Here is a 23,792-nt window from a genome sequence, read left to right as displayed (position 1 = left end):
AGCATAGTTTATTGATTTATAAAGATAATAAATTGAGTATGTTAGTTAAATTTTTTTTATGTTATTTAAAGTATTATTTTTCAAGCTTAATTTTGGAAAAGGATTTTTTATCCATGCCAAACCTCCATCAACAGTTTTCTTTTTGAAAATGGCGAGGGAGGTAATAGCAGGTACACGACACTAACATGAGCCTGCTAAAAGTAGGAACTAGGAAGAGAGAAAGGAAGCTGAAGTGAGAAGCAGAAGAACCAAAATGAAAATAAATAAAATGGACTCGGACTGTCAGGTGGATTGTGGTTATCTGTAGTATTATATAAACTAACAAATTATAATCTTGTTATTTTCATCAACTCCTAGTTTAATGTTGGATTGTAATTCATATTTCATCCTATCAGTTTTTATATCCAAGATCACAAAATACTGTATCTAGAAACAATTTAAGATCATGGGCACTAAAAGGAAGCCCGATTCCCAAGTGCCGGCAGAAGAGAGTGATTTGTTATCAATAAGACCACTGTGAGTTTATTATTCTTTTATCCTTAGTACTATTATGTGAGTGGCAAAATTTTGGTTATTGTTCAGTTTTATCCTAAGAGTGGTTCTGTGTCAAAAAGTAAAACTATGAACATGTGCTGTTGCAATGTTAAGCGCATAGGCAATGTTAACCGGTAGGCTAGCCTAACTTTCATTTAACTTAAATGGTTTAAAACAAGATAGGCTTTTGGAATCTGCACCCCCACGTGCTTTTCCGCTAAAACGACATCATTTTTGGAATCAGCGCTAAAAACATATATAAAAAATAAATTTTTAGAGCCTTGACTGGAGGTTGATATAGCTTTAAGTTAATTACCTCAGCGACTTCTAAGAGTTAACTTTGGTCTAAGTATTCTAACTTATATAATAAGTAAGTAAGTTTAGGAAGTAGGGCTAGCCTAAGTAAAACAAATATGATAGCCTATTATGATATTTTTCAGAGGTGCAGGCCAGGAAGTCGGAAGGTCATGCATTATGCTGGAATTCAAGGGAAAGAAAATCATGGTGAGTTTATTATAGCCTAATAATACAGGCTAAATCCCCTTAGTAAGTTTTTTAGTCAGTATTTGACTAAAAAAGTTAAATCATAGCTACAGTTATTTCCAGGCATAACTGTAACGTGGTTTACATGTGATGCACTATGGACCTGAGGGACTGATTACGCCCCTGGCCGCATTCCTTGCGTCCCCAATCAAAGTAAAACCACTTGTATTGTTTGATCTTGCGGTTATTTCTACTTTTGGCCTAACTTACTTCATTTAATTTAGGTCTAGGTTAAATTTGCAAGACAGAAATATATTAACACCTACATTTAGATTATTCACCCGTTAGTATGACAGGCCTGTTCGGTTTTTGTAAATATTTTAAATGTATCTTAATGTTCGTATGTGTTACGTGTTTAATCTTCAACGACGCTACTTCAGCCGAGTTTGTGTTTTTGTAGTCTGACGATGGCATTGTAATGCCGAAACGGCCGTAACGTAGTTACACCACAAGAATTTGAGCTGCAGTGACGAAGGTAAAGCCTATTTTAGTTATTATACAGCTCAGGCTAAAACATGGATTTTAGGCCTAATTTAGATTTTTAATGTTAATGTGCAAGTTGTCAGGTAGGCTACTTTTGAATGGTTGTTGATATTTTATTCAAAAGTTGTACCCAAACAGCGATATCTTCTGTAAATATTAATTTGCTGTATAAAAATAATGGTAGGTATATTTGGATTCAGGAGGTAAAATCTGTAAAGTAAGATATAAAAATTCAAATTTGTTTGGAGGCAACTATAGGCTACTGAATACCCTCTACCGGTACTACTATTTTACTCAGGCACTTTTGTCATTGTAAGCTTAAATAGTTTGTAAATCAAATTTTCAAATCCTGATGAAAAAAACTAAGTTTTGCATACAACTATTAAGCCACTAACCTGTAAGTAGACCACATATTATGTTCTTCAAGTGAGGCATAAATTATATGAAGTCCCATAGAAATATTTTGTGTTTTTAGTTGGATTGCGGCATTCACCCTGGCCTCTCAGGAATGGATGCTCTGCCATTTGTGGACTTGATTGAAGCAAACGAAATAGATCTATTATTGATATCTCAGTGAGTACTTACGTTTATATTAGATCATAGATTTTTGCAGGAAAAATTTTACCTCTGAATTAATAAATAGCCTACTATTAAGAGCCTACCTAGATATGATAATAGATAATAATAGATGATAATAGATATGAAAAGGGATACTTAAACACCTCTCACCTAAAAATTATTTCAGGCAGTTGTTGGTGGTATGGTACCTACTTAAAAGCTTAGTTATGTATCCTACATATATCTGCTTTCTCAGTAATCTGTTATTATAGTATAAAAGATTTGTACAACACTTAACATGATAAATTATTAAAGCCTACTGGCCACAGAACAGCACTGTTCTCTGCGTCTTCTCAGTAAATTACCCTAAGTAAATGTTGACATTTCTTGAAACAGTTTCTGTAAACACAGTTTATAATAAAGTTTAACAACTATTAATCAATTATTGAAATTCCAAATTCAAATTTGGTTCAGGATTTTATTGTATGTCTGCAATCAACAACCTTTTACAATGAATACAAACCCAAAGAAGTGTAATTTGCCTATGTAAAAAATTCAGTCTGGAAATATTTAAATTTTTTATGGTTTCCGCTGCGGCCGCTAGGTAGACTATCGCAGCGCGCGGCCAAGTCAGCTGACTGACTGAGAGAGAGTGAGACAAAGAATCTGTTTAGAAAGAGAAAGAGATAGAGTAACGAGGCCGCCGCGCGAGAGATCGGCAAAATTCTTGTCTGACTATTCTCCGTAAGCATTCCACTTCTTAAAGGGTTTGTAGTCCTATTTATTGCCTTTTATTTGTTGAATGAAGAATGGAAAATCAGGAGAATTAAATAGGTCTACAAATCTTGATAGCTATGAAAATTATTATTTTGTTTGAATCAGCTATTTTTCTCCAAATTATTTTGCAGTTTCCATCTGGACCACTGTGGAGCGTTGCCTTGGTTTCTGATGAAGACAAGCTTCAAAGGCAGATGTTTTATGACTCACGCGACTAAAGCTATCTACAGGTGGCTTCTCTCGGATTACATCAAAGTAAGGTAAATGCAAGTGTAGAAAATTACTAATTACCATCGGATATTGATTATTTGTAATGTTAAACACAACTAAACAGTTTATTCCTGGAAAGTACGCACCAAAGTCCTTAGATGCTAGAATTTTCACATGTGTAAGCTATTGGTTGTAGAGACTTAAACCCAGGACGTAGGGGATCGAAGCCCCAAGCTATAATCAAATACATTGGTTAGACTCCCAAGTACTTCAAAAATTTACACTTAAGTTATCTCTTTCAGTTAGGCTACTTCCTTGTTTTCGGTTTTAATCTCCTAAAAATTCAAAAGGTTTTTTTCACAAAATTATTAAAAGTAACGAACTTGCTCACTGTCTATTTACAATCACATGGCTTATGATTAATTAAATCATGCGTATGATTGTTTGATCTTGAAACAGTTTCTGTAAACACAGTTTATAATAAAGTTTAACAACTATTAATCAATTATATTTTCTTTCCTTATTAAAAAAAAATTACCGGTATATGAAGATATTATTTAGATAACAAGTGTTTTACCATCAAAATATTTGTATCATCACATCCTAGGGAAATCAGGCTTCTTCCAACTGGAAATTAGAACATAGCCTAATGAAAACCCTAAAAGTAGAGTTCAAAATTATTTAAAATGTGATCCATGACTAGTTAATAAATAATAAATAATTTAATACTTTAATATTATTAGTTAGTAAAAAAGCATACAATATGCCACCATTTTGTTTCTATGAGGGTTAGGGAGCTGACATTTTCCCAGAATATTTTTTAAATCTACTTTATAAACTGTGTAAAGTTTTTAAATATTCTATGCATAAATGGGCAAGTAATATTAAATCAAACGTTTTTAAACCCCTTTGTGGGACACCCTGTATATAAGCTATAATACTTTGTTTACTACAAAACACAATGAATAGCCTACAGCTAACATGTATATGTACTAAACAGTGGTCGACAGGTTATGACTTGTTTGTTTGCTTAGCTAAGAACAAATCGCGCATGTAGACTCATAGAAGTCAAATGACAAAAGCCCACTTAAACGCTACCAACCCAAACTGATCCAAACAAGAAGTCTAGGTAATGTTGTTGTTCCATTTTTATGTGATCTTATGAAAATGATCGTTCCAGCAATATAGCCACTGACCAAATGCTATACACTGAGACAGACTTAGAGAACAGCATGGACAAAATAGAAACTATCAACTTCCACGAGGAGAAAGAAGTGGGTGGAGTCAAGTTCTGGGCGTACAACGCAGGGCACGTGCTAGGCGCGGCCATGTTTATGATTGAGATTGCCGGGGTCAAGGTGAGTTACTTAATCGCAAAAATAACCAATAGTATGGAGTGTATCATTGATGTTATTTGTAGGAAATGCATCATATTTTTTTGTAGACTTATATCCAGTCAGTGTTTGTATTGATTGTAATATTATGGTTGCATTAAGCCTTTGGGTGTTAAATCCTTATAACTTGGGGGTCAAAGTTATTTGAACATTTTCCTATTTTCTTTCTAAATATCGAAAACAAAGCTTTTTTTGTCATAAAATACATCAGTTAAGTCATATGTTACGCCTTTCAATTATCTTGTAATATTTTTTTTATGTTTGGGGTCTCAGCCTTTTGCTTTTCAGTGGTTGTTTATAAGGAATGATCTTGCCTTGACATAGATATAATGATAAGATGATTATGGTTTTCTGCATGTTTCATATCAGTTGTATGTAGGCTACTTTTGCCGTGTTTGAAAATATAATGTTATGATACACCCCGTATGTTTGTGCCACAGATACTATGATTCAACCTTGTGACTTTGTAAACCTTATTTAATCCAACAGGTCCTGTATACTGGAGATTTTTCCAGACAAGAAGACAGACATTTGATGGCTGCTGAAATTCCAAGTGTTCATCCTGACGTTTTAATCACGGTAAAAAATATAATTATTAGGCCTAATATCTTAAACAAATTTTGGTTATAAGGTTGACTTTTAGAACTTTAACCAAAAGAATAACTTACGGGTTTTATGTAAGGAAAGACTCTAGGCCAGAATTTTCAATTGTAGAATAAGGAGGATAGCAGCTAGCTTACCTTAAAGGAAGTGTAGAACATATAGAAGAGACACTGATACCGGTACACATTATTTCGTCCCCTGGGGGATTTTGTTGTGGGTAGAGAAAGTGATACAGGACTTTCCCTACAATTATTGGCAAAGTCCCTCAGGGCATGAAATATTGCATTTAGTGTCTCTTCTACAGGGTGTCCCGGAACTCTCTACCAATATTTTAGGACATTGATCCTGGGTAAGAAACGTACCTAAATATCATATTTAAATTGTCCGGAAGTCCTTAGTTACTCACACAGCCGCCATTTTGTTTTTTTAAGTTATTAATTTTTTTCTAAAGAATGGTTAAACATACGAAATGGAAACTTTGCACAAGCATTTATGACAACTAGACAAAGCTACAAAAAAATTATGAAGATTTTTCAAATTCATAAAACATAATGGCGGCCATTTAAAATTTTCTTTCTTAAATAACTAAAAAACCATTGATTTTACAAAAAATTTAAATGACCACCATTTTGTTTTATGAATTTGAAAAATCGTGATAATTTTTTTGTAGCTTTGTCTAGTTTTCACAAATGCTTGTGCAAAGTTTCCATTTCGTATGTTTAACCATTCTTTAGAAAAAAATTAATTACTTAAAAAAACAAAATGGCGGCTGTGTGAGTAACTAAGGACTTCCGGACAGTTTAAATATGATATTTAGTTATGTTTCTTACCCAGGATCAATGCCCTATAATATTGGTAGAGAGTTCCGGGACACCCTGTATATGTTCTATGGCCTACCTACACTTCTTCAAGGTAAGCTATTTGCTATCCTCCTTATTCAACAATTGAAAAAAGAACTGGCTTTTTTGGTTGAGTGGAGTAACACCTTGTATTTTATAACTTAAAAAAATAGCCTACCTTAACTGGAGGCTAGAAATAAGGCATAAGCTAAGTAAACTATTAGCTACTCAACTACATTCAACATGTATTCAGCTAATTAAATGTACTCAAATAAATGTTTTCCATGAAGTAATTTTACGTTCTAAAATGATTAAAATAGGTAACCAAAAGTAATGAATGTGTATGTGTGAAGCCAGATTCAACGCCATTACTAATTCAAATTTAAAATGTTGTATTTGAGTTAACCCCAATATTCAGGTTGTAATTATTCAAGTTATCCAAAAACTGAAAAAAACTGGTATACTTCAGATAATATGACTAATTTGTCTGTAAAACTTAACAACCTACATGCTCTATTGTTTGTTATTAAAATTTTTGTGAGTTACCACTAAATTCAACAGGTTACAGTTTCAGTTAAAATACTTAAAATAAAGCATTAGGGCCTAAAAACAGTATTTTATCTATTTCTGTTCATAGTTGTTTGTGTATGATGTTGGCTGATTGTGGTCTTTAAATATTTGTACAGGAATCAACCTACGGGACCCACATCCATGAAAAGCGGGAAGAGAGAGAGAGTAGGTTCACTACGCTGGTCCATGAGATAGTCAACCGAGGAGGACGAGTCCTAATACCAGTCTTTGCACTCGGTAGAGCTCAGGAACTTCTGCTGATCCTTGGTGAGTTTAAAAGTATTTCCTTTTCTAAAGTACATACTGAACCAAGTACTTAATCAGCAGTGATTTGTTGATGAAGATTACCGGTACCTACTACACAAATAGAAATGAGGTAGCCTGTTTTGCCGTCTGTAACAATCAGTACAGGGGCTATAAAATGCAGCTTTACAATTATTACAGTATGTTGAATACTTCTCTGCATTTGCAAATTTAGCCAGCACTTCATTTGAAACACTCATAAATGTTACAGATAATGAGGTGTTATTTACTGAATTCTTTCAATTGATATTTCTAATCTTCTGTTGACAGATGAGTACTGGAGCCAGCACCCTGAACTGCACGAGATTCCTGTGTATTACGCTTCTTCTCTCGCTAAAAAGTGCATGGCCGTGTACCAGACTTATGTGAATGCAATGAATGAAAAAATCCGCCGACAGATTGCCATCAACAATCCTTTTGTCTTCAAACATATATCAAATCTTAAGGTACGCTTAGTTAATCAGTGTAAAATTGAACGGTGTTCTGGTTGAATAAAATATATTAGGTACACATTATCAGTCTAGGATGAGAACTATAATTTCAGAGATAGCAGGCTTGCTTAAATCAGGGAGAGGTCCACTCTGGAAGAAAAACACAAACTTCATGCTATACACAAACGATTAAAAATTTCACGGTCAACAGTATTTTCAACCAAGGACGGTTTGAGTTGGGAAGATATGTCTTAAAACCCAAGATGGCCAAGAAGTGTGTTTCTTGTGATAGAATGGACTCTGTTATTCAGGTAAGCCTGCAATACTATTTATTTTCTTCAAACACTCATGATATTAGTGCTGACTGACAGATTAGCACTCCAGCTGTTATATGTGACTCGTGTTTCCCGTTATTAATGTCCACAAGTAATACTAGGGCCAAATGGTAAATGCAATCAATGTACTGTGTAGCAAATGAAAGTACAAAGTTCTGTAAACCTATTTCGTCTCCTAGGTACCTAGCAGGGTTAATAAGTCGTAGTGTTCTATGAAACGTAGGCCTATGTAACAATTCTTGAACATTTCACTAAAGAACCTGAACTGCTGAGGTATTAGGGCCTAACTGTATCAGCAAAGAAGCTCAAGTCTATCTATAAGTTCTTCCTAGGCAGTTACGTTCAGTTATGTTGTTTTGCAGGGCATTGATCACTTTGAAGACATCGGCCCCTGTGTAGTGATGGCCTCGCCTGGTATGATGCAGAGTGGCTTGTCCAGAGAGTTGTTTGAGTCTTGGTGTACGGACAGCAAGAATGGAGTCATCATTGCAGGTACCACTACACTTTGTACAGTACTCAGTAGCACTTGAGTTTGGCTTTGTTTGTACATTTATTCCTGATGAAATGAGACACAAAGCCGCAGCAAAAATTCCCTGGAACTGAACCATCTTCTTTGTTTACCTGTTTTTTCCCCTTTCTTTTATATGTCAGCTGTCCAGGTTTTCAGTTGTACTTTCTTCGCATTTCCTTCAAGCCGTTTTTGGGTTCGATAAGATATGCTGTCGTTAAGCCATTCAGATTCCATTTCAATAATCTCAATGTGGTTCTCAGTAGTGGTTGATCAGAATGTGACACAGCAGCTTAAGTTTAATTTGTCCAACTAGCTTTCATCGTGGTTACACTGACTTAGAGTCTCAATGTTGAGAAAGAGGCCAGTGGCCTCGAAATATCCAGTGTTTCTTTTGTATTTTCTTCGGTATTACTGTGTGTATTTTACATTTCTAAAGGTCAGCCTGCTATCCTATCCATTGTCTCATTAATTCTCAGGCAATAAGCCCTTTCTATTCAAACCTTATCCAGAGGCTACGCCACACTGATACATGTTGTTTGCAGGTTACTGTGTGGAAGGTACTTTGGCCAAGACCATCTTGTCAGAACCAGAGGACATTGTCACTATGACAGGACAGAAGTTGGCTCTCAAGATGTCTGTGGACTACATATCCTTCTCTGCCCACACGGACTTTCAGCAGACCAACGAGTTCATCAAAATCCTCAAACCTCCTCATGTGGTGTGCACTTTTATACAACAAACTTGTAACTTACATTTCTTGAAAAAGTGAACAAATATTACATTTTACTACCAGTATACTCAACTAATTTGAATAACTCAATTTTGAAAATTATCATGACAACAAAGTTGATAGTTTTTCACAGCACATACAATATACTGTTCTGAAGCAATTTAAATTTTATAGTCCTTAAAATAATTTGGAAATTCCATAAGTTGGCTCAAACCTACCTTAAAACATGTAATGCTATAGTGTTTTAAAAATTGGGTAGAGAATTTTCCCTCTTCATTACATATATATATCTATTTTTCTTTTTGAAATAACTCAAAACTAGTTTATAAACAAAAAAGTTTTAAAATTCTAATGAAATGATGTCAAAATTGTATTAATGACTTTGATTTTTTTTCATTACTTGTGTACAAATGAATGATCTAAACAAGAAATATTAAATACAACAATCAATACCCCTGTCACGCAAACCTGAGAACTTTGAAATTGAAATTTGATTCTTAAACTAAAACTATTTACTGAAAATTTACTGCTAGATCCACACTCATAAATAACTTTCTCTGGTGCAGGTTCTGGTTCATGGAGAACAGAACGAGATGAGCAGACTGAAGGCAGCCTTGATACGAGAGTATGAGGATGATCCCAACACTACAATGGAGATTCACAACCCTCGAAACACGGTGGCCGTGGAGTTGTACTTCCGTGGTGAGAAGACGGCCAAGGTAAAGAAATGTATCTACAAGGCCTCAAGGCTAGGAAATGTAGGGCTTAAGTAGATAGGATTTAAGGGCGAATATTGTGAGAAAACAAGCTTTTAGAAAGTGGAGCTGTAGGAAAGTGGTTTTCTGGCACTAGAAACCAAAATTACGTTTACACTATACATGCAAAATATTTAAATGTATTCAACAGAATTTTCAACTGAGGTAGGTTTGAGCAAGAAAAAAAGGTAGGCCTATTCTTTTCTTTAACCTCTCAACAGCAAACAACTGTAGAATTGTTGAATTGTTGAACAAACTTATAAAGTAAAAGTCCACTAAAAATTTTAAAGATTTAAGATTGATTTTTTTTTTAGTTTAAATTCAAGATGTAAAATTATTTTTTAATTTTTTGTTTTTGACAATAACTTGTAATTTTATTTTTGTTGGGCTTTGCAATTTTGGTCCAACTAGTGTTTATACACATGTCTATAAGTAGGTCTACCTTGATTTATCCTCATTTCAAAAGTGTTTTATATTTGCAGGTGATGGGGAGTTTGGCCGTAGAGGCGCCCAAGCCTGGCCACAAGATCTCTGGTATTCTGGTCAAGAGGAACTTCAACTATCATATGTTGGCTCCTCAGGATCTTACCAGTGAGTTGATCTTTTGTCTATGTCTATTTGTTTACGAGCAGATTTACTGTGTAACATTAGCTGTAGGCTTGACCCACACGATGAGAGGTATAAAATTACGACAATCATACTACAGTAAGCTGAGAGAATAAAAAACTAACTCTGTCAACTTTTCCTGTAAATTAATATAATGTTAAGTCTTCAAACCAACTGATGCACCATTGATGCTATTAGACGGTTAGATAACTTGAAATTTTGTTTAACTAAATTTGACACCAGTAGTTGGGTCACTGCACTTTTAGGTCAATTCAGGTCAACCAAGTTAGCCCTAGAGGTTGTTTCAAGCCTGTTGAAACCGAGCTGAGTTTTAATTTTAATTGTTTAATCCAAGCTAAATGCTTTTTACAACAAACTTAATTATTCCTCTGATTCTGATGGAAGAAAATATTTCTGTTTAGTCATAACTGCGGTTACTGTTCTCGATTTTGCTGTGCTCGTGGAGGACACTCATGATCTCAACGTTGCCAGTAAAATGTTCTCGATTTCACCTTAACTGGAGGAGACTTTTTTGAGTCCACCATGCATCATCATGAATAAGATCATCAAAGTTTTGCAGTAATCGAGAAAGTTAATTTTGTTTTTGCCATGACTATACATAGTTTTCTTGGTTTTGCTGTGAATGTGGAAGATTTTAATGATTTCACCATGATATAGCGGACACCATGAAAAATATTGCGTACCTTAGGGTGATTGTAATATTACAGTTTTCAAAGCAAAAAGATTTTGGTATCAAAGGATTAAAATCTTTCACCCATTCTGACCTAATCCAAACTAAACAAATCTGCTGCAGGTTTCCTAAAATAAACTATAAAATTTTAAATGTAAAATTATACTTTGTAGAGTACACAGACATGAGTGTGAGCACAGTGATACAACAGCAGTCTGTACACTTCACTGGTTCTATGAATGTGCTGAGGTATCTGCTGACCCAGTTAACTGGCACAGTAGAGGCTTTAGAGGACAAGAAGCTGAGGGCGTTCCAGGCTGTGGACATTACACTGGATAACAAGATGGTCACACTAGAGGTAGGTGACAACATCAGTCAGTACACTTCACTGGTTCTATGAATGTGCTGAGGTATCTGCTGACCCAGCTAAATGGCACAGTAGAGGCTCTAGAGGACAAGAAGCTGAGGGCGTTCCAGACTGTGGAAATTACACTGGACAACAAGATGGTCACACTAGAGGTAGGTGATACAACAGCAGTCAGTACACTTCACTGGTCCCATGAATGTGCTGAGGTATCTGCTGACCCAGCTAACTGGCACAGTAGAGGCTCTAGAGGACAAGAAGCTGAGGGCGTTCCAGACTGTGGACATTACACTGGACAACAAGATGGTCACACTAGAGGTAGGTGATACAACAGCAGTCTGTACACTTCACTGGTTCCATGAATGTGCTGAGGTATCTGCTGACCCAGCTAACTGGCACAGTAGAGGCTCTAGAGGACAAGAAGCTGAGGGCGTTCCAGGCTGTGGACATTACACTGGACAACAAGATGGTCACACTAGAGGTAGGTGATACAACAGCAGTCAGTACACTTCACTGGTCCCATGAATGTGCTGAGGTATCTGCTGACCCAGCTAACTGGCACAGTAGAGGCTCTAGAGGACAAGAAGCTGAGGGCGTTCCAGCCTGTGGACATTACACTGGATAACAAGATGGTCACACTAGAGGTAGGTGATACAACAGCAGTCTGTACACTTCACTGGTTCCATAAATGTGCTGAGGTATCTGCTGACCCAGCTAACTGGCACAGTAGAGGCTCTAGAGGACAAGAAGCTGAGGGCGTTCCAGACTGTGGACATTACACTGGACAACAAGATGGTCACACAAGATGGTAGGTGATACAACAGCAGTCTGTACACTTCACTGGTTCCATGAATGTGCTGAGGTATCTGCTGACCCAGCTAACTAGCACAGTAGAGGCTCTAGAGGACAAGAAGCTGAGGGCGTTCCAGACTGTGGACATTACACTGGACAACAAGATGGTCACACTAGAGGTAGGTGATACAACAACAATCAGTACACTTCACTGGTTCCATGAATGTGTTGAGGTATCTGCTGACCCAGCTGACTGGCACAGTAGAGGCTCTAGAGGACAAGAAGCTGAGGGCGTTCCAGACTGTGGACATTACACTGGACAACAAGATGGTCACACTAGAGGTAGGTGATACAACAACAATCAGTACACTTCTCTGGTTCCATGAATGTGCTGAGGTATCTGCTGACCCAGCTAACTGGCACAGTAGAGGCTCTAGAGGACAAGAAGCTGAGGGCGTTCCAGGCTGTAGACATTACACTGGACAACAAGATGGTCACACTAGAGGTAGGTGATACAACAACAATCAGTACACTTCACTGGTTCCATGAATGTGCTGAGGTATTTGCTGACCCAGCTAACTGGCACAGTAGAGGCTCTAGAGGACAAGAAGCTGAGGGCGTTCCAGGCTGTGGACATTACACTGGACAACAAGATGGTCACACTAGAGGTAGGTGATACAACAGCAGTCTGTACACTTCACTGGTTCCATAAATGTGCTGAGGTATCTGCTGACCCAGCTAACTGGCACAGTGGAGGCTCTAGAGGACAAGAAGCTGAGGGCGTTCCAGGCTGTGGACATTACACTGGACAACAAGATGGTCACACTAGAGGTAGGTGATACAACAGCAGTCTGTACACTTCACTGGTTCCATAAATGTGCTGAGGTATCTGCTGACCCAGCTAACTGGCACAGTAGAGGCTTTAGAAGACAAGAAGCTGAGGGCGTTCCAGGCTGTGGACATTACACTGGACAACAAGATGGTCACACTAGAGGTAGGTGATACAACAGCAGTCAGTACACTTCACTGGGGTTCCATGAATGTGCTGAGGTATCTGCTGACCCAGCTAACTGGCACAGTAGAGGCTCTAGAGGACAAGAAGCTGAGGGCGTTCCAGGGTGTGGACATTACACTGGACAACAAGATGGTCACACTAGAGGTAGGTGATACAACAGCAGTCAGTACACTTCACTGGGGTTCCATGAATGTGCTGAGGTATCTGCTGACCCAGCTAACTAGCACAGTAGAGGCTCTAGAGGACAAGAAGCTGAGGGCGTTCCAGACTGTGGACATTACACTGGACAACAAGATGGTCACACTAGAGGTAGGTGATACAACAGCAGTCTTTACACTTCACTGGTTCCATGAATGTGCTGAGGTATCTGCTGACCCAGCTAACTGGCACAGTAGAGGCTCTAGAGGACAAGAAGCTGAGGGCGTTCCAGACTGTGGACATTACACTGGACAACAAGATGGTCACACTAGAGGTAGGTGATACAACAGCAGTCTGTACACTTCACTGGTTCCATGAATGTGCTGAGGTATCTGCTGACCCAGCTAACTAGCACAGTAGAGGCTCTAGAGGACAAGAAGCTGAGGGCGTTCCAGACTGTGGACATTACACTGGACAACAAGATGGTCACACTAGAGGTAGGTGATACAACAACAATCAGTACACTTCACTGGTTCCATGAATGTGTTGAGGTATCTGCTGACCCAGCTAACTAGCACAGTAGAGGCTCTAGAGGACAAGAAGCTGAGGGCGTTCCAGACTGTGGACATTACACTGGACAACAAGATGGTCACACTAGAGGTAGGTGATACAACAACAATCAGTACACTTCTCTGGTTCCATGAATGTGCTGAGGTATCTGCTGACCCAGCTAACTGGCACAGTAGAGGCTCTAGAGGACAAGAAGCTGAGGGCGTTCCAGGCTGTAGACATTACACTGGACAACAAGATGGTCACACTAGAGGTAGGTGATACAACAACAATCAGTACACTTCACTGGTTCCATGAATGTGTTGAGGTATCTGCTGACCCAGCTAACTAGCACAGTAGAGGCTCTAGAGGACAAGAAGCTGAGGGCGTTCCAGACTGTGGACATTACACTGGACAACAAGATGGTCACACTAGAGGTAGGTGATACAACAACAATCAGTACACTTCTCTGGTTCCATGAATGTGCTGAGGTATCTGCTGACCCAGCTAACTGGCACAGTAGAGGCTCTAGAGGACAAGAAGCTGAGGGCGTTCCAGGCTGTGGACATTACACTGGACAACAAGATGGTCACACTAGAGGTAGGTGATACAACAGCAGTCTGTACACTTCACTGGTTCCATGAATGTGCTGAGGTATTTGCTGACCCAGCTAACTGGCACAGTAGAGGCTCTAGAGGACAAGAAGCTGAGGGCGTTCCAGACTGTGGACATTACACTGGACAACAAGATGGTCACACTAGAGGTAGGTGATACAACAGCAGTCTGTACACTTCACTGGTTCCATAAATGTGCTGAGGTATCTGCTGACCCAGCTAACTGGCACAGTAGAGGCTCTAGAGGACAAGAAGCTGAGGGCGTTCCAGGCTGTGGACATTACACTGGACAACAAGATGGTCACACTAGAGGTAGGTGATACAACAGCAGTCTGTACACTTCACTGGTTCCATAAATGTGCTGAGGTATCTGCTGACCAAGCTAACTGGCACAGTAGAGGCTCTAGAGGACAAGAAGCTGAGGGCGTTCCAGGCTGTGGACATTACAGTGGACAACAAGATGGTCACATTAGAGGTAGGTGATACAACAACAGTCTGTACACTTCACTGGTTCCATGAATGTGCTGAGGTATCTGCTGACCCAGCTGACTGGCACAGTAGAGGCTCTAGAGGACAAGAAGCTGAGGGCGTTCCAGGCTGTGGACATTACACTGGACAACAAGATGGTCACACTAGAGGTAGGTGATACAACAACAGTCTGTACACTTCACTGGTTCTATGAATGTGCTGAGGTATCTGCTGACCCAGCTAACTGGCACAGTAGAGGCTCTAGAGGACAAGAAGCTGAGGGCGTTCCAGGCTGTGGACATTACACTGGACAACAAGATGGTCACACTAGAGGTAGGTGATACAACAACAGTCTGTACACTTCACTGGTTCTATGAATGTGCTGAGGTATCTGCTGACCCAGCTAACTGGCACAGTAGAGGCTCTAGAGGACAAGAAGCTGAGGGCGTTCCAGGCTGTGGACATTACACTGGACAACAAGATGGTCACACTAGAGGTAGGTGATACAACAACAGTCAGTACACTTCACTGGTTCTATGAATGTGCTGAGGTATCTGCTTACCCAGCTAACTGGCACAGTAGAGGCTCTAGAGGACAAGAAGCTGAGGGCGTTCCAGGCTGTGGACATTACACTGGACAACAAGATGGTCACACTAGAGGTGTGATGGTCAGAGGGGTAGGTGATACAACAGCAGTCAGTACACTTCACTGGTTCCATGAATGTGCTAAGGTATCTGCTTACCCAGCTAACTGGCACAGTAGAGGCTCTAGAGGACAAGAAGCTGAGGGCGTTCCAGGCTGTGGACATTACACTGGACAACAAGATGGTCACACTAGAGGTGTGATGGTCAGAGGGGTAGGTGATACAACAGCAGTCAGTACACTTCACTGGTTCCATGAATGTGCTAAGGTATCTGCTTACCCAGCTAACTGGCACAGTAGAGGCTCTAGAGGACAAGAAGCTGAGGGCGTTCCAGGCTGTGGACATTACACTGGGCAACAAGATGGTCACACTAGAGGTAGGTGATACAACAACAGTCTGTACACTTCACTGGTTCCATGAATGTGCTGAGGTATCTGCTGACCCAGCTAACTGGCACAGTAGAGGCTCTAGAGGACAAGAAGCTGAGGGCGTTCCAGGCTGTGGACATTACACTGGACAACAAGATGGTCACACTAGAGGTAGGTGATACAACAACAGTCAGTACACTTCACTGGTTCTATGAATGTGCTGAGGTATCTGCTGACCCAGCTTACTGGCACAGTAGAGGCTCTAGAGGACAAGAAGCTGAGGGCGTTCCAGGCTGTGGACATTACACTGGACAACAAGATGGTCACACTAGAGGTAGGTGATACAACAGCAGTCAGTACACTTCACTGGTTCTATGAATGTGCTGAGGTATCTGCTGACCCAGCTAACTGGCACAGTAGAGGCTCTAGAGGACAAGAAGCTGAAGGCGTTCCAGGCTGTAGACATTACACTGGACAACAAGATGGTCACACTAGAGGTAGGTGATACAATAGCAGTCAGTACACTTCACTGGTTCTATGAATGTGCTGAGGTATCTGCTGACCCAGCTAACTGGCACAGTAGAGGCTCTAGAGGACAAGAAGCTGAGGGCGTTCCAGGCTGTGGACATTACACTGGACAACAAGATGGTCACACTAGAGGTGTGATGGTCAGAGGGGTAGGTGATACAACAGCAGTCAGTACACTTCACTGGTTCCATGAATGTGCTAAGGTATCTGCTTACCCAGCTAACTGGCACAGTAGAGGCTCTAGAGGACAAGAAGCTGAAGGCGTTCCAGGCTGTAGACATTACACTGGACAACAAGATGGTCACACTAGAGGTAGGTGATACAACAGCAGTCTGTACACTTCACTGGTTCTATGAATGTTCTGAGGTATCTGCTGACCCAGCTAACTGGCACAGTAGAGGCTCTAGAGGACAAGAAGCTGAGGGCGTTCCAGGCTGTGGACATTACACTGGACAACAAGATGGTCACACTAGAGGTAGGTGATACAACATCAGTCTGTACACTTCACTGGTTCTATGAATGTGCTGAGGTATCTGCTGATCCAGCTGACTGGCACAGTAGAGGCTCTAGAGGACAGGGTCAGTCCATGTCAAATCAACACACCTATTTTACCTCACCATCTTAGATTTTGATGAAATTTGGTACAGAGGTTACCTTTATGGAGACTTAAAAAAATACCAAATTTCAACTCAATATCTCAAACAGTTTCCAAAATACGGCCATTTAAAGTTTTCAAAAAACGATCAAAATCGCGCTGCGGTAAAACTTCTAAACAGTCCTCCTGTTCAAGTTAGAAACATGGGAAAGGTGTCATTTTTTAGCTCTTTTTATGCCCTTTCTAATGATATTACCTTACCTTACCTCCTTGGCCATTCAAACCTAAGTTGGTTTTTGGCCTCGCCAACAAGTTGCCTCCAGTGTTTTCTGTCTGCTGCTCGGTCAATTGATGTCCCCATGCGATGAAGGTCTTTCCGCACCTGGTCTCCCCATCGTAGTTTGGGTCTTCCTAGTGGTCGGGTCCCTCGTGGTCGTCCATTTGTAGCTATCTTCAGGAGACTGTTTTCTTCTCTTCTCGCTATGTGCCCTGCCCACCTCAATCTTCGGCTCTTAACAATAGCTACAATATCTGGGTCTTCGTAGAGTTCTCGTAGTTCTCTGTTTTTCCTGATCCGCCATATTTCATTTTCTTTTATAGGGCCAAAAATCTTTCTTAATATCTTGTTCTCAAAGACGATTAATCTCCTTTCGTTTTGTTTGGTTAGGGTCCAGGCCTCAGATCCATATAAGAGAACTGGTTGGATAATAGTTTTATAAATTCTAATTTTTGTGGCTTTTGACAGTAATCTGGATCCTAAGATTTTTGACATGCTTCGAAAGCAGTTAGTTGCCGTGATAAGTCTCTTTTCTATTTCATTTTCTGTTTTGTTACTGGAGTTGACTGTTATTCCTAAGTACTTAAATTCGGACACTCTCTCAAACGTCAGGTTGTCGACTTTTAATGGTTCCATATCCTCATTTTGAATTCTTCCCACTTTGAGATATTTGGATTTCTCTGCACTTACTTTAAGTCCTATCTTTTTTGATTCTGTTGTAATAGTTTGGGCCAGTTTCTTAAGATCCTCTTCAGTTTCTGCCACTAATGCTACGTCGTCGGCAAAGGCCAGTACGTTTATTTTTGACCCAAGGTATGCTCCAGCTTCCACTTTCTTTGTGTTTTGTAGTGTTTCTTCAATTGCTATGTTAAACAAGATTGGAGACAATCCATCTCCTTGCCTAACTCCTGTGTTAGTCTGAAAAGTGTCAGAGTATTCACTTTCTACCTTTACTTTATTTTTGGATCCATCCACACACATCTTTGTCAAACGTATCAGCTTGTCCGGTATCCCAAACTTTTGCATTGCTTCCCAGAGTTTGGGTCTCTTTATGGTATCGTATGCTTTAATTTAATTAATTTAATTTTTAATTTCTAATGATATACAACACATAATAGGTTATGCCAACAAAACTTTTTTCAAATTCAAAAATAAATTTTTAAAATAAAATATTTTGAAAAACGCATTTTTGATTATTTTCTAAAAAATATATAAAGTTGTTCATGTTATCAGTAATGTGTACACTAAGTTTGGTTATGGGATTGCAATGGGTTCATGGTTAAAATAATTCAAAACCAACGGTGGTTTGTCTAATTTTAAAACGTTTTTATTTGCTCGCTTTCTTGTCCGGTACAAATTTTGCAATCAATCTTAACCTAACTTCCTGATGAGCTAGTGACTTGAAACATAGGTCACAAATGGATGACAATGCAATATTATATTATTTATTTTTCATATTTTTCTTGGGCCACGCCCCATGGGCTTGTTTTTACGGTATTAGCTCGTTTTCGTGTCTGATAAAAATTTTGCAATCAATTTTAAACTAACTTCCCGATGAGCTAGAGACTTGAAACTTGAAACATAGCTTAAAAATGGATGCCAATGCAATATTATATCATTTAATTTTCATATTTCTCTTGGGCTACCCCCATAGGCTTGTTTTCATTAGTTCGCTTTGTCCGGTACAAATTTTGATATCGATTTCAATCTAACTTCCTGATGACCTAGAGACTTAAAAATTGAAACATAGTTTACAAATGGATGAAAATGCAATACTATATCATTTAATTTTCATATATTTCTCTTGGGCTGGGCTAAGCCCCATGGGCTTCCAAATTTTCCATGTTTACATTTTGAAAGAATGTAGCCGAAATATATCAATTGAAGTCAGCTGTAAAAACTTAAATTGGACAGTTCGAAGAGCAGATGTTAAGATGTACAGGTTCTGCTCCTGAGATATTCTAAAATATTTCAAACGAGCATTTCAAAATAAAGATGAAACATCTGATTACGGATAGTAAGGTTTTGGTTATGTATTAATAGGCCATATAAAATAGATCATATTTTACACGATAAACTATTTAAAATATTTAACATATTGTCTAACATACACATTTAACATATTTACTCTACGGAAACATTGTGGCACTATTTCAAATCATGACTAATACAGTATGTTGTGATTATTCGAACCTACAAAACAGTTGCCGGGTAACAGCTGTTTATATTTATTTGTAAACATAGTAGTTCAAAAAGTCTGACATTGGCCCACTTAAAACCCTCTGGGGCGGAGCCGTTTTGATGGATCTGCACCAAACTTCACACAAACCATCCTTGAATAATGCTTAATAATGCCTGAAGGTTTCATTACAACCTGTCGAGCGGTTTCTGAGTGCATAAGGTACATACATACTTAGTTCCTCTTTTATAGATATAGGTAGATTACATATAACATGCTTGTAGATGACTACCAACCAAAATACTTAAAACTAGACAAACCACCGTTGGTTTTGAATTATTTTAACCATGAACCCATTGCAATCCCATAACCAAACTTGGTGTACACATTACTGATAACATGAACAACTTTATATATTTTTTAGAAAATAATCAAAAATGTGTTTTTCAAAATATTTTATTTTAAAAATTTATTTTTGAATTAAAAAAAAATTTTGTTGTCATAACCTATTATGTGTTGTATATCATTAGAAAGGGCATAAAAAGAGCTAAAAAATGACACCTTTCTCATGTTTCTAACTTAAACAGGAGACGAGTTATGACTATTTAGAAGTTTTACCGCGATTTTGACCGTTTTTTGAAAACTTTAAATGGCCGTATTTTGGAAACTGTTTGAGATATTGAGATGAAATTTGGTATTTTTTTAAGTCTCCATAAAGGTAACCTCTGTACCAAATTTCATCAAAATCTAAGATGGCAAGGTAAAAAATATGTTGAAAGTGTGTTGATTTGATATGGACTGACCCGACAAGAAGCTGAGGGCGTTCCAGGCTGTGGACATTACACTGGACAACAAGATGGTCACACTAGAGGTAGGTGATACAACATCAGTCTGTACACTTCACTGGTTCTATGAATGTGCTGAGGTATCTGCTGATCCAGCTAACTGGCACAGTAGAGGCTCTAGAGGACAAGAAGCTGAGGGCGTTCCAGGCTGTGGACATTACACTGGACAACAAGATGGTCACACTAGAGGTAGGTGATACAACAACAGCCTGTACACTTCACTGGTTCCATGAATGTGCTGAGGTATCTGCTGACCCAGCTAACTGGCACAGTAGAGGCTCTAGAGGACAAGAAGCTGAGGGCGTTCCAGGCTGTGGACATTACACTGGACAACAAGATGGTCACACTAGAGGTAGGTGATACAACAGCAGTCTGTACACTTCACTGTGGTTCCATGAATGTGCTGAGGTATCTGCTGATCCAGCTGACTGGCACAGTAGAGGCTCTAGAGGACAAGAAGCTGAGGGCGCTCCAGGCTGTGGACATTACACTGGACAACAAGATGGTCACACTAGAGGTAGGTGATACAACAGCAGTCTGTACACTTCACTGTGGTTCCATGAATGTGCTGAGGTATCTGCTGACCCAGCTAACTGGCACAGTAGAGGCTCTAGAGGACAAGAAGCTGAGGGCGCTCCAGGCTGTGGACATTACACCGGACAACAAGATGGTCACATAGAGGTAGGTGATACAACAGCAGTCTGTACACTTCACTGGTTCTATGAATGTGCTGAGGTATCTGCTGACCCAGCTAACTGGCACAGTAGAGGCTCTAGAGGACAAGAAGCTGTGGAAACCGAGCTGTGAATTATCATCTGATATACAGTTCTCAGTACTTAAAAGACAATGGTAGGTTGTTAGGTAAAGAGTTCGACAGATGGCAACTATTGTAGACTGGCCAATGGAATGGGAACTAGTACAGACTGTTATGGTGGGGAGGTAGTTGGGATAATGTAAAGACTTTGTGATGCACAGTAGTAGCTTAGATTAAGCAACACAAGGGAGTATGTTTTATCTACGGTAGTATTAAGCACCCCAATATTTTTGTTGCATCGATTATGTTAAAATCTAGGTGTCTTTTATATTTAAAAAACGTTTTTAAATGTTGTTTGAATTTCCCTTGTTAGGCCTATTTTGATACTTTTTACTATAGTGCCTCTTCCATGTTACAGTGGATCGCAACCCCAGTCAATGACATGTTCGCAGACTGTGTGTTGACTGCCGTCTTGCAGGCTGAATCCCTTGATCCTGGCAGCAAATTTCTCCCTGTTCCCTCCAAGATGGACAGGATGCACTTTAAGGTATGTCTGATACTTTGGTATACAATTTTACCTCAATAAATTTCAGTTTAAATGATTTACTTATTTTATTCGTGGGTGAAAGAATCAACAAATATGTTCATTTTTGGTTATTTGTTATTTTTTTTATTTGAGTTGCTTTGTAATATTTGTTTTTCTCTCTTTGTAACTAAGTTAGTTTTTTGGCTCCAAAAATGAACAAACAAAACATGAATTTTAGTTTATGATATGGGACAGTTTCATAATAAACTACAAGTAACAAATTCTAACTTGTAACTTGTAATCTCTATTAGACTTGCATTGGGCAATCTGCTGATTTACTTATAATATTAGTTTGTAGTTAACCATGAAACAGGCCCCTGCCATTCCTTATTTATTTTCATTTAATGTTATGTGAGGCTAAAGCTATGGATCCGAACACACCAGTTGGGCAACCGAATCCCTGAGGAGGAATTTCGCTCTAACCTAAAAATAGACACATTGTGAACAAATATGAATAATTAATGAAAAGTCAATGAATAGCCATTCATTCAACCTTTGAAAAATAAAGTATTGTAGTTGTGTCTTTGATAAAAGGTTATATTTTAAATTTAATCAGTTATTTGAAAAATAATACAGATCATCACAACACAACAGCATGATCTGAGACAAAATAAAATCACTGCTTTACTTATAATAACTTTATTTTTTAGGTGTTACCTACCGGATTGCTCAACAATTACAATTCTAAAGGTTAAATACCTTGTTGCCGACATAATCCTTGTCCATCTAAACCCTTTTTTTTTGCAGGAATGCTTGATTGAAATGCTGCAGGAGATGTTTGGTGAAGACTCTGTACCTAAGATATTCAAAGGCGAGAGACTCTACGTCACCGTTGACGGAAAGAAGGCAAACATTGATCTCGTTAATCTAGTAAGTTATTTTCAGCCAAGTTTCAGAATAAAAGCCATATCTTTTCTGGGTCAATTTTTATCCTTCTGTGTATTGTAATAGACTTTGTGTTTCTAAGTGTAATACGGTGTTCAGCTTTAAATAAGCTCAACAAACACACTCTTAGAGAGCCTCAATAAACTAAGACCTCTTAAGTAATCAACTGGCTAACTGTCAAATAACAGTGTGTAGGCTGTATTTTATGTATATTAAACCAAATTTTAAAAACCCAACTTAAAGTCTAAACAATTCTCAACTATAACCACATTCCGATAGAAAATACCACAGCTACAAAAAAATGTTTAAGTGAAACAAGATAAAAAATAAAATTTGACAATGTGACAAATGGTTGGTGTTGTTCACATTTTACTTTGTGTCCTGTTTCGCAAAAATTGAAAAGCTGTTGTTTGGAATGTCTAGCTTAAATCCATTGTCGTATTATGATATTTAAAGTCAACGATACTACTTGACTCGTAAAATTTAATAGGCCTAGTTAAAATCAGGAACTGATTTAAAGAAGATAGTTCTTTACTCGAGAAAAAGCTGCAATTCCATTGACAACTGTCTTGTTTTATTTTCATGTATGAGATGCACTCCAATAGTTTAAACTTGTTTGACAGGAAGTGACTTGTGAGGATGACGAGACCTTCAGACAGATTGTACAAACGGCCGTCAGTAAATTACACGACTCGCTCGCTCCACCCAGAACTGAATTCCTCAGCAGCACAGTAGCTTGAACAACACTGGGTCAGATCTCTGTGCTGAGTAAGTTGTCTCATCAATCGTAGTCGTGATCTATTGCAAAGGAATGTGAAACTGGTGCATTTTCTGGTTTATTGTTTCTCCGGTACGTGTGGTGGCAGGGGACAGTTCAGTCCTTCACTTCTGGTCAAGTACTTCATTTTTTGTTTATTAAAAAATTATATTTTCAACACTGTACAGAAAGTAGTTGTTTTCCAATCTCTAAGTTTGTTTGAGCATGGTGTTCATAAATTCAAGATCGTATCTTTGTCAGAAAATGTCTTGAGTGTTGACACTATGGTGAAAATTGACTCAATGACGTATAAATACTGTACAAACCTTTTCCAATCATAGAAACTTTAAATTTTTAGTTTGGAAATCTGTTTATTCATCTACAATCGTTTTCAGATTGTTGGTGACGTGAACTGTGAAAAAGAAGAAGTCATGATGTAAAACTTCACAGGAAACTTAGAATTCAACAGTAAAACAAATGGTAGCCTGTTTGTACCATATTGTATCAAGGTTGTGCGAACTAAGTTTTCTATAATGTACAAAAATAATAATAAAGAAAGAGT

The 23,792-nt window shown here is 38.6% G+C and overlaps 1 protein-coding gene across 1 annotated transcript; it reads left to right on the top strand.

Annotated features, from left to right (window-relative positions):
* Positions 1-293: 293 nt before the first annotated feature.
* LOC128996332 (cleavage and polyadenylation specificity factor 73) lies at positions 294-23,780 on the top strand. Its single transcript, XM_054421591.1, has 17 exons — positions 294-516; positions 975-1,038; positions 2,036-2,133; positions 3,027-3,155; positions 4,286-4,463; positions 4,989-5,078; positions 6,628-6,778; positions 7,085-7,260; positions 7,943-8,072; positions 8,634-8,809; positions 9,388-9,540; positions 10,059-10,167; positions 11,047-11,231; positions 21,421-21,549; positions 22,336-22,458; positions 23,097-23,241; positions 23,626-23,780. The coding sequence occupies exons 1-16, from the start codon at positions 446-448 to the stop codon at positions 23,211-23,213; spliced, it is 2,079 nt and encodes a 692-aa protein (XP_054277566.1). The 5' UTR covers positions 294-445; the 3' UTR covers positions 23,214-23,241; positions 23,626-23,780.
* The last annotated feature ends 12 nt before the right edge of the window (positions 23,781-23,792 follow it).

The sequence above is a fragment of the Macrosteles quadrilineatus genome, unplaced genomic scaffold (genome assembly GCF_028750875.1).
Source record: "Macrosteles quadrilineatus isolate MER2022 unplaced genomic scaffold, UCM_ALF_1.0 Scaffold_6__1_contigs__length_79288215, whole genome shotgun sequence".
NCBI classification, from domain to species: Eukaryota; Metazoa; Arthropoda; class Insecta; order Hemiptera; family Cicadellidae; genus Macrosteles; species Macrosteles quadrilineatus.
This window is presented reverse-complemented; position numbering and strand designations above follow the sequence as displayed.

What these genes read in the sequence shown, in the direction of transcription:
- LOC128996332 (XM_054421591.1), top strand. Translation starts at nt 446, where the DNA reads ATGGGCACTAAAAGGAAGCCCGATTCCCAAGTGCCGGCAGAAGAGAGT. An exon ending in TCAAGGGAAAGAAAATCATG is followed by an intron (nt 1,039 to 2,035) that starts GTGAGTTTATTA and finishes TTGTGTTTTTAG; the next exon opens with TTGGATTGCGGCATTCACCC. An exon ending in ATCCTGACGTTTTAATCACG is followed by an intron (nt 5,079 to 6,627) that starts GTAAAAAATATA and finishes ATATTTGTACAG; the next exon opens with GAATCAACCTACGGGACCCA.